Genomic DNA, 12,387 nt, shown 5'->3' with positions numbered 1-12,387 from the left:
AGATACAACTTCTGACCAAGTTTGGTGAAGATTGGATGAAAACTACTTGAATTAGAGAGCGGACAACATTATGATGTTTAAAATGCACTAAGTGACCCCGTGACCTAGTTTTTGACCTGGCAAGGCCCATGTTCGAACTTGGCCTAGACATCATGTAGATACAACTTCTGACCAAGTTTGGTGAAGATCCGATGAAAACTACTTGAATTATAGAGCAGACACTTAATACGGACAGACAGACAGACCGACAGACAGACAAGTTCACTCCTATATACCCCCCTAAACTTCGTTTGTGGGGGTATAAAAACAAAACTTGCAATATTTAAATTTGTTTTTGTCAATATTGCATGTTAAAGTTGACCAAGTACCAAACGAAACCGCATGACGTGTTAACATCTACTGGTATTGATCATATTTGAAATCTACAAATTATTACATTTCATTGATATGTTCATTCCCAGAAGATAGACAGTTTGGGCATATTTATTGACAATTTTGGCATTATGTATTGTTATCTTTTTTATCAATGCTGGTTTAGTTCCCTGGTTGATCACTGTAGAAGTGTTTATTATTTTGCCAAATAATAAAACTTGCTCAGAGTATTCCTTGTAATGATGTCTCTACCAAGTTTGAAAATAGTTTTAATATGTTTAAAAACATGGGTGCCAGTGGATGAGGCCGTTTTCCTTATATGGCTTAAGTAAAACATTTTGAAGTTTTAGAAATGTGTGTACGTTGTTTCAAAATAACATTCTGAATGATAAGGTTACAGTCAAGACAAGCTGTTTAATGGCAAAATATGAATGACCTTGACTTTTGAAGTACAAAAGCAGTCGCTCACTGTGTCCTCATGGTTGACATTTGTGGAATGTTATTTAAATAAAAATGACACAGTTTTTAATGTCTAAATTTGACCTTAAGTGTTACCTTGACCTTTTTGTAGGGAGACAGGTATAACACATGTCAGGTCTTCTGATGATGGAAAACATTTAATTATAAAATGCATGACAAAGTCACAGTCCAGACATGCCAGGTTGTTGTAATGCACACTTGCATACACATGGCAACAAATCTTTGGAATGATGGTAACACAACTGTGTCACACTCTACCTCACTGGAAGGTGTCTTCCCCGAGGGACCAGCTCCACCTCCTCTTCTGACAGTGAGGGGTAGACAAATCTGGGGTAGACATCAGCACACAGGAAGAGGACAATTACAACGAGCGAGGCATGGTATAGGGGAGATAACCCTGGGTTATGGTTAGGTTAGGGTTCGGGGTCTGGTTAAGGTTAAGGTACGGGTAAAGGCTAACCAAAACCCGACCCCTAACCTTTACCCTAACCCTCTAACCCCCCCATGCGCATTACAATACCATGCCTCGCTCGTTGTCCGCTTCCCTCAGCACACAGGGCAAGCAACTCTGACTCACTCTGCACCTTCTAATCACTTCCACACAGACTGGATTTTCATTGAAATAATACCTCCTTAAGTTATTTTTTTTTTAAATAAATAGTTTTTACTGGTTAGCCTGTGTGGCATGCACAGGCTTATTTGGGACAACGCTTTACCCATGTGCAAAAGCTGGTTTTCTAGAGCACTGCTCATGCGACATCACAGTATTGAACATGCATGTAATTTGCAGAATAACAAACCAGTCCTTTCTAAAGCACCACTAGGTAGACAGAAAATAAGCTCTCTAAAAAGAACTTAAAACGTAAAAAAAGCTTCCCTTACTTGATGAAGCCCTTATTAACTTGTGGATTTTTTTGCTCTTACATCTCTACAAATTTTGAGTGATGCAGTTAAAGAGATAAGTTCAGTTTTAGAAATTTTACAAGTGGTATCAACTATGAATCCTTGTAATTTGTTGGCATACAAATATTTTTTGGAACCAGTTTGATCCCTATTAAACACTCACAGAAACCTTAATAGATACCGTAATTGATTGCAAAACAAAATTTAGCTTAAAGGGGCCTATTTTGTAATGTATTGAAGTTTGTCTTTAAATGCTTTATATTGATAAATGTAAACATTGGATCTAAAATGCTCCACTGAAAAAAAAACAAACAAGAGGGCCAAGATGACCCTAGTTCACTCACCTGAATGGAGTCAGTTCATTCAATCTTTAGCAAACGTCAAACTTGACTTAGATATTGTCCAGACAAACATCCTGGTCAAGCTTCATCATTATTGAACCAAAACTCTGGCGAATGGAGTGTTTATGAGTTTTTTGTAAGATTTGACCTGGTGACCTATATATTGACTCCTCTGGCCTCATGACCAAACATCAAACTTTGTTAACAAAAATAAATATTATGACCAAGATTCATAAAATCTAAAACAAAATTGTGACCTCTAGAGTGCTTATAAGGATTTTGTATAATATAATGAAAATTTTGACAATCTAAAGGCAATAATTATGGCATTTATTATGTGATTTTGATCATTATCAAACTTGACTGAGATCTTGTGGCCATATAGCTTCTCAGCATTTTTGATAAAGAATGCTTGAGAAATGAGAATGCTAGAGTGTTTACAAACCAAATGTGGACCGACAGACGGCGGACAAAGACCAATCCTAAAACCTAACCTGAGCAATCAGGTGAGCTTGTGTTTTTTTTTCACCGAACTGAGCCATTTTCCAACTTGTCAAAGATATCAATGTATTGACTACGTTTCATGATGATTAGGCAAAAAATGTGACTTCTAGAGTGTTCACAAGGTTTTTCTATAGTCATATAAGAAAAACTGCCCCCCCCCCCCTGGCAACCATTTTTTTTTTACCAATCGAAACCATTTTCGAACTCATTTGAAATATAAATAAAACCAATCTTTTTACCAAGTTTCATGATGATTGAGCATAAAATGTGACTTCTAGAGTGTTCACAAGCTTTTTTTACTATATAAATATCAGAAAAATGCGCACATACACACACCCCCACCTGGCAGCCATGTTTTTAAACGGACTGGAACCGTTTTTAACACAACTCCAGTATCGAGAAAACAAATGTTCTGACCAAATTTCTTAAAAATTGGGCCAAAAATGTGACTTCTAGAGTGTTCACATGTTTTCACTATATACATAAAGAGAAAACTGGCCCGCCTACTGGCGGCAATGTTGTTTTAACTGATCTGGACCATTTTTGAATTCGTCCGAGATATCAATAAAACCAATGTTTTGACCAAGTTTCATGATGATTGGGCAAAAAATGTGACTTATTGACTGTTCACAAGCCTTTTTTACTATATAAATATAAGGAAAACTGCCCCGTCCCCCTGGCAGCCATGTTTTTAAACAGACCGGGACCATTTTTAAACTTAACTCACGTATCTAAAAAACACATATTCTGACTAAATTTCATGAAGATTGGACCAAAAATGGGACTTCTAGAGTGTTCACATGTTTTCACTATATACATATTGGCTATAAGCGAAAACTGCCCTGCCCCTTGGTGGCCATGTTTTTTTACCAATCTGGACCATTTTTGAACTCGTCCGAGATATCAATAAAACCAATGTTTTGACCAAGTTTCATGATGATTGGGCAACAATTGTGATTTCTAGAGTGTTAACAAGGTTTCTCCATAGCCAAATAAGGAAAACTGCCCCGCCCATTGGCGGCCATGTTCAACGGACCGGAACCACTTTTGAACTCAACCAACATATCATTAAGACAAACATTTTGACATAGTTATATGAAGATTGGGCATGAAATGTGACTTCTACAGTGTTTACGGGGTTTTTCTTTTTTAGCTCACCTGAGAACAACGTGAGCTTTCGTGATCGCTTTTTGTCCGTCGTCCGTTGTGCGGCGTCAACATTTGCCTTGTTAACTCTCTACAGGCCACATTTATTGTCCAATCTTCATGAAATTTAGTCAGAAGATTGGTTTTAATGATATCTTGGATGAGTTCGAAAATGGTGACGTTTGCTTGAAAAACATGGCTGCCAAGGGGCGGGGCATTTTTCCTGATATGGCTATAGTAAAATCTTGTTAACACTCTAGAGGCCACATTTATTGTCTGATCTTCATAAAACTTGATCAGAAGATTCATCCCAATAATATTTTGGATGAGTTCGAAAATGATGCCGGTTGGTTGAAAAACATGGCCACCAGGGGGCGGGGCATTTTTCCTTATATGGATATAGTAAAACCTTGTTAACACTCTAGAGGCCACATTTATTTTCCGATCTTCATGAAACTTGCTCAGAAGATTTGTCCCACTGATATCTTGGATGAGTTCAAAAATGGTAACCTTTGCTTGAAAAACATGGCTGCCAAGGGGCGGGTCATTTTTCCTTATATGGCTATATATGGCAATAGGAAAATCTTGTTAACACTCTAGAGGCCACATTTATTGTCCAATCTTCATGAAACTTGGTCAGAAGATTCATCCCAAATAATATCTTAGACGAGTTCGAAAATGATGCCGGTTGGTTGAAAAACATGGTCGCCAGGGGGCGGGGCATTTTTCCTAATATGGCTATAGTAAAACCTTGTTAACACTCTAGATGCCACATTTATTGTCCAATCTTGATGAAATATGGTCAGAAGATTTGTCTTAATTATATCTTGGATGAAATCGAAAATGGTTACGTTTGCTTGAAAAAACAGTGCCACCAAGGGGCGGGGCATTTTTCCTTATATGGCTATATAAGGCTATAGTAAAATCTTGTTCACACTCTAGAGGCCACATTTATAGTCCGATCTTCATGAAACTCGGTCAGAAGATTCATCCCAATAATATCTTGGACGAGTTAAAAAATGATGCCGGTTGGTTGAAAAACATGGCCACCACTGGGGCGGGACTATTTTCCTTATATGGCTATAGTAAAACCTTGTTAACACTCTAGAGGTCACATTTATTTTCCGATCATCATGAAACTTGGTCAGAAGATTTGTCCCAATGATATCTTGGATGAGTTCGAAAATGGTTTTGGTTGCTTTAAAAACATGGCCACCAGGGGCGGGGCATTTTTCCTAATATGGCTTTAGTAAAACCTTGTTAACACTCTAGAGGCCACATTTATTGTCCAATCTTCATGAAATTTGGTCAGAAGATTGGTCTCAATGATATCTTGGATGAGTTTGAAAATAATTATGTTTGCTTGAAAAAAAAGGCTTCAAAGGGGGGGGGGGGGGCATTTTTCCTTAAATGGCTATAATAAAATCTTGTTAACACTCTAGAGGCCACAATTACTGTCCGATCTTCATGAAACTAGGTCAGAAGATTCATCCCTATAATATCTTGGACGAGTTCATAAATGATGCTGGTTGGTTAAAAAACATGGCTGCTAGGGGGCGGGGCATTTTTCCTTATATGGCTTTAGTAAAACCTTGTTAACACTCTAGAGGCCACATTTATTTTCCGATCCTCGTGAAACTTGGTCAGAAGATTTGTCCCAATAATATCTTGTTATCACAGATGAGCGACTTTGGGACTTTCAGGCCCTCTTGTTTTAACCTAGTGACCTAGTTTTAGACCCAGCATGACCCAGTTTCGAACTTGATCGATGTATCACTGGAACAAATCTTCTGACCAAGTTTCATGAAGATCGCACAAGAAATGTGGCCTCTAGAGTGTTTATAACCAAATAAGGACAGACGACGGACAAAGACTGATCCCAAAAGCTCACCTGAGCAATCAGGTGAGCTAAAAAAGAATAAAATTAAAGAAAGAAAAAAAGTAACCCTAAACTGGGCTCGAACAACTGACCCCTGGAGTAAGTCTGTGCTTAGACCACTTGGCCATCCATGCTCATACAATGAGTGATGAATTTTATACTGTTTCTAAGCAATCGTTGTAGTATCACAAAATATAACGACTTAACGAAACTCTCCAAATTATTAAATGGTGCAGCGCTTTATAATTTTCAGGTTTTTAATTCGTCCAAAGATGCATACAATGGATATTTTAAAGCATGGTAGATGTTCAGTATTACTGTATATCTCACCTCCTACAAAAATGACCTAATCCGATTGGCTTAAAGCAGTCACATGCCCATGGAGTATTTTCCATACAACCCCGAGTAATTTCCACACTACCCAAGTAATCGAGTACATGTAGTCGGTTGAGATATAATCGTTCCACCGTTAGTAACTGACCTTGTATGGGATATACACCCTCAGTAATTTAAAACCATACTCGAGCGAAAATTACTGAGGGTGTATATCCCATTCACCGTCAGTTACGGTGTCACTAATATTCCTAAAATATATCAACACTACAACAAAAATTTGAGAGTCTAACTTTTTATGCCCCCCTTCGAAGAAGAGGGGGTATATTGCTTTGCTCATGTCTGTCTGTCGGTCGGTCTGTCGGTCCGTCCACCAGGTGGTTGTCAGACGATAACTCAAGAACGCTTGGGCCTAGGATCATGAAACTTCATAGGTACATTGATCATGACTCGCAGATGACCCCTATTGATTTTGAGGTCACTAGGTCAAAGGTCAAGGTCACGGTGACCTGAAATAGTAAAATGGTTTTTGAATGATAACTCAAGAACGCATACGCCTAGGATCATGAAACTTCATGGGTAGATTGATCATGACTTGCAGATGACCCCTATTGATTTTGAGGTCACTAGGTCAAAGGTCAAGGTCACAGTGACCCGAAATAGTAAAATGGTTTCCAGATGATAAATCAAGAACGCATACGCCTAGGATCATGAAACTTCATGGGTAGATTGATCATGACTCGCAGATGACCCCTATTGATTTTGAGGTCACTAGGTCAAAGGTCACGGTGACCCGAAATAGGAAAATGGTTTTCGGATGACAACTCAAGAACGCATACGCCTAGGATCTTGAAACTTCATAGGTAGATTGATCATGACTTGCAGATGACCCCTATCGATTTTGAGGTCACAAGGTCAAAGGTCAAGGTCACAGTGACTCGAAATAGTAAAATGATTTTCGGATGATAACTCAAGAACGCTTTTGCCTAGGATCATGACACTTCATAGGTACATTGATCGTGACCCGCAGATGACCTCTATTGATTTTCAGGTCACTAGGTCAAAGGTCAAGGTCACAGTGACAAAAATCGTATTCACACAATGGCTGCCACTACAACGGACAGCCCATATGGGGGGCATGCATGTTTTACAAACAGTCCTTGTTTTTTTCTAATTTTGTCAGTTTACCAAAACGTGAAAAGGCCCCTTTAAGTGATTCTATAGAGTGGATGTATTGATGGACTATAAGGGAATCTCATCCTATAGAGTGGATGTATTGATGGACTATAAGGGAATCTCATCCTATATAGTGGATGTATTGATGGACTATAAGAGAATCTCATCCTATAGAGTGGATGTATTGATGGACTATAAGAGAATCTCATCCTATAGAGTGGATGCATTGATGGACTATAAGGGAATCTCATCCTATATAGTGGATGTATTGATGGACTTTAAGGGAATCTCATCCTATAGAGTGGACAGGCATACCCAGATTTGTTGGAGCTCCTTGAGGCTAACCAATTGTCATGGCAACATATACATTTACATCAATAATTTCATGTCATACTAGTATTTGGTAAAGACAATCACAGATACTTATGTTTACATGTTGTTGTAATAACCTGCTTTGTGTGTATGTTTACACATAATCTGTACATTGTTCAATCCTATTTTTATGCCCCCCTTCGAAGAAGAGGGGGTATATTGTTTTGCACATGTCGGTCGGTCGGTCCGTCCCCCAGATGGTTTCCGGATGATAACTCAAGAACGGGGGTATATTGTTTTGCACATGTCGGTCGGTCCGTCAACCAGATGGTTTCCGGATGATAACTCTAGAACGCTTAGGCCTAGGATCATGAAACTTCATAGGTACATTGATCATGACTGGCAAATGACCCCTATTGATTTGCAGGTCACTAGGTCAAAGATCAAGGTCACAGTGACTCGAAATAGTAAAATGGTTTCAGGATGATAACTCAAGAATGCTTAGGCCTAGGATCATGAAACTTCATAGGTACATTAATCATGACTGGCAGATGACCCTTATTAATTTTCAGGTCACTAGGTCAAAGGTCAAGGTCACAGTGAATCGAAACAGTAAAATGATTTCCTGATGATACATGTTTGTACCCCAAGAATAATTAGGCCTAGGATTATGAAACTTCATAGGTACATTGATCATTACTGGCAGATGACCCCTATTGATTTTCAGGTCACTAGGTCAAATGTCAAGGTCACAGTGACAAAAAACGTATTCACACAATGGCTGTCACTACAACTGACAGCCCATATGGGGGGGATGCATGTTTTACAAACAGCCCTTGTTTTAATCCTATATTGTTGTGACATCTGTGACAGTGACAGATGTTTAGTTTGTAGATGCACTGAGGATGGGGTAAAACCCTCCGTTATCATATAGAACTCCTGAATTGTTAATGTAGGGAATGAGTCTTCTTGGCAAACCACTAGCACTGTATTCAATGAGAGCATTTAATTGTAGTTGAACACTTTGAATTATTAAATACATGTTTCTGTATCTAGTTTATTTCACAACTTCAGCAAAAAACTAATCCAGCAACAATAATAACAATGTGGTTTTATCACCTAAACATTTGACAAAGGATAATTACAAAACAAACTACTATGCATTGGTTTACAAGGTACAATAATGCTTAACAGGCTGCATAGAAGCACTATTGTGGCTTACACAACAATCGTTTTTTATTGAATTTCCAATTCCACATGCATACATCAAATGAGCAAGAAATGCGTCTGTACAACAGAGATGCCCCAACATTCCACTTTTACCTGAAAACTCTTGTTGGGGGGAAAATTGAAAAAGTTCAAATGTTGTTAAATTTGTTAGTAAAATTGTACCCGTTAGAAAAAATACTTTTTTTAATTGTTTGAAGGAAAGTTAAAAAAATATTTTTTGGTTAAAAAAATACCATACGTCCTTATGTAAAAAACAAAACAAAAACTTGGAAAATTCACAGGCTGGGTGATAAGCTTGCAAAGCAAAGTTTCATCCGTGTAGCAACCAAAACTTTTTGATATCCACGCAGCACAAAAAATGTGCAAAACGGAAAAGAACAGATGGACAAGAGCAAATCTACATGAATTCCCTTTGTAACTACCTTATATCAAATGCAAACACCATTAAGATTTAAGTGTGCGAAAAATGGGATAATCTTAAATCTATGGATGGCAAACATATATATGTAAAGTGCAAAAAACATAAAAGAAACTATAGAAGAAAAATCCAGACTGCACAGACTAATCTTGGACGACATTTTATGCAAATGCAGTAAATCCCCTTTTCACAGAGCATGGGCCATATGATAATGTTCAGTACACAACTGTACTTAGTACATGTTTATGAATAGTTCCTATTTAATTAATACAGTTATATATATAATACATAAAAAGAGATTTACTTGGCATATATGCTAAAATTTTCAGTCTGCTTGGCACAATTTGAATGACAAATAGTACCGATAATACTTGATTAAGCTTTGTTATGCTTAAATTGGTGTTCTACCATGTTGCAAGCGTAGCTGCAGACCAGCCAAAGCGATCACTCAATCTGGTCACGAGATCTTTAAAATCTGGTCGTGAGCTACGCCGTCTGCTATAAAATAATATAAAGTTATTGTGGAACAGGGTAGCTACTCTGGCAGGATATGGCATAAGACACATAGTCTCATGATGCAGCTCAATGGTCGTGTTACTTGCTCTGACCATTTTTTGCTGTTAATGGTATTACAAAGCTTGTGTCAATAGCGTACACATTACTTTCTGGATTATTATGGGCCTATATGCATGTGGCAAAATCTGGATTTTCTATTTTCATTCAAGCACCATGTTTCACATATACACATGAATGGTTGAATGATATACATATGTATGGATATATACTACTGCAATAAGCAGGACTGTCAACTGAAATTATGTACAACATCACAACTAAAGCAATGACCAATAGATTGAGAAGACAATAACATCACAGTAGCAATATAAATACAGATATGTGACAACAATAACATCTAATAAACAACAAATCATTCACTATACAAAATCTTGACAACGTTAACTAATTTAACAAGAAACTGTCAGAGATGGGTGATGCTCCCCAAAGTTGTTTTTTTTCACAATATTGCACTATATATTCAGATAAAAGGAAACGTCTTGAGCAGCATAACTTTGGACAAAATAATACGATGGATGGTTAAGCAACTTAAAAATTTCAAAGGGCCATAACTCTCTAAATAAATCATCTAACCAGAACCCACAAATAACATGCGCATCTCCTCAAGGTAGTTAAGCTTCCCATAAATCTTCATTGAATTTCAGTCAGTAGTTGGGGAGAAATAGCCCAGACATGAATTGCACTATATGTACAGTTTATAGAAAATTTCAAAGGGCCATAACTCTGTGAAAAATCATCGGACCATAACCGGCTGATAATATGCACATCTCCTGTTGGTTGTGAAGCTTCCCATAAAGTTTCATTGAATTACCGTAAGTTACTAAGAAATAGCTCGGGCAAGAATTGCACTATATGTACAATGGAAAATTTCATAGGCCATAACTCTGTGAAAAATCATCCGACGAGAATCGGCTGATAATATGCACATCTCCTCTTGGTAGTAAAGTTTCATTGAATTCCGGTCATTAGTTGCTGAGAAATAGCCCGGACAAGAATTGCACTATATGTACAGTTAATGGAAAATTTCAAAGGGCCATAACTCTGTGAAAAATCATCGGACCAGAACCGGCTGATAATGTGCACATCTCCTCTTGGTCGTGAAGCTTCCCGTAAAGTTTAATTGAATTCCAGTCATTTATGTTGAGAAATAGCCCGGACAAAAATTGTGCACGGACGGACGGACACACGCACGGACAGACGAAGCGACGACTTTATGCTCCCCCCAATTTTTTTTAGGGGGGAGCATTAAAACATTCATGTCATTAACAAAAAAACACCAAAAACACATGTATACATGTACTTAAGTCAATAAAGAACACTTCTATCAATAAAATAATAACAATTGAAATTGATGGCTAACATTGAACACAAGAATAATATCAAGGGGTGCTGGTGAAATTATTGTTTCTGATAAAGTAGTTTATAGCAGTATACAGCAGATACAAGACTTTCAAGTAAAGCTGCACTTCTTAAATTAAATTCACATCATGCAAAAGTAAGTCTAATTCCATGTGCAACCAGGTCAAATGCCCTGTGCATGCAGTGTTGCTCCATACCAGCCCGCGTATTTCCAAGTCTAGTCAGGAGCTATGCTGGCCATTCATGAGACCACAAAACCATGCGTGATTTTAAAGCGGACAGCGTAGCTCATGACCAGCCGTCAATTTTGCTCAGGCTTGTCTGGAGCTATGCTGGACGCATATTGTATGAGAACCATCTTCACATTGCACGGTTAAAATACAATTTAAATTGAACAGCTTGAAGGCGTTTCAAGTAAAGCCAGAGTGGATAGGAAATCAACTGTTAAATTTCAAACAAGAAATTCACAAAGCAAAGAATACTTTCAGGCTTATGTTAGATTGCCATAGCCGTCAAGTGGGTCAGTTATCAATTTTAAGCATAGAAATATGCAACACAGAAAGCAATTTATCCAGACTTGACAGCCTGGTGAAGTGTTCATCCACTAAGCGGATCCTCACGACAGTGTATGGCATACAGGAGTCTCTGGGTCATAACCTCCTGGCTGGAGTATTGGGGCAGCTTGATCATAAACATGCATGTCTCCACACGGATGTAGCGGCTGTCGGGTGAACCTGCAACGTGAATGTGAAAGTCACATGAACAGTGGGTCATATATGCGCCTGCTTTCTACGTAGCACAACTTAAACGAACATTTTTTTTTGGGGGGGGGGGGGGGGGGGGGAGGTGTAACATGTGTCTGCTTGTTTTGTATCATAAACATGACTTGTATTTAACAATTCTTTATTATACTACAGACAAAGAATACAGTGTTTAATAAAAATATAATTGAAACCGTTTCATTGTAAATTTAAATGTTTGATGACAGCATCCTTTTTACTTAGACAAAAAATGACAGATGCAATGTTGGTACACAAAAGTTAAGAGTTTTTGAAACTGAGTCGGTGACTATACTTGCATAAGTGTCTGAATGGAAACCTTTTCAATTATGAAGTTTATGCCATCACACACTTTTTCACTTTTTGTTTTAACTTGAAAATGAATACATATTGATTGAGAATATTGCAGAAATTAAAAACAAGAGCATATTTTTTTTTGGGGGGGGGGATTCTTGGGTGGGATGGTTGGAAGGTGACCTTGAACTTCCACCACTCAAAATGTGCAGCTTCATGAAAACACCGCTTTGAAAATTATTTTAACAAGAGGGCCATGATGGCCCTGAATCGCTCACCTGACTC

At 38.0% G+C, this 12,387-nt stretch overlaps 1 protein-coding gene across 3 annotated transcripts in view; it reads right to left on the bottom strand.

The window, feature by feature from the left end:
• Positions 1-8,469: 8,469 nt before the first annotated feature.
• The window catches only part of LOC127853101 (probable E3 ubiquitin-protein ligase HECTD4), a 115,561-nt gene continuing 111,643 nt past the window's right edge, over positions 8,470-12,387 (bottom strand). For all 3 annotated transcript variants that reach the window (XM_052387308.1, XM_052387317.1, XM_052387325.1), the window contains exon 69: positions 8,470-11,763. In XM_052387308.1, the coding sequence (XP_052243268.1) occupies positions 11,627-11,763 (137 nt within the window). In that variant the 3' untranslated portion in view covers positions 8,470-11,626. The remainder of the gene's footprint in view (positions 11,764-12,387) is intronic.

Source organism: Dreissena polymorpha, chromosome 1 (assembly GCF_020536995.1).
Source record: "Dreissena polymorpha isolate Duluth1 chromosome 1, UMN_Dpol_1.0, whole genome shotgun sequence".
Taxonomy (NCBI): domain Eukaryota; kingdom Metazoa; phylum Mollusca; class Bivalvia; order Myida; family Dreissenidae; genus Dreissena; species Dreissena polymorpha.
The sequence above is the reverse complement of the archived record's forward strand: the minus strand, read 5'-3'. Positions and strand labels throughout refer to the sequence as shown.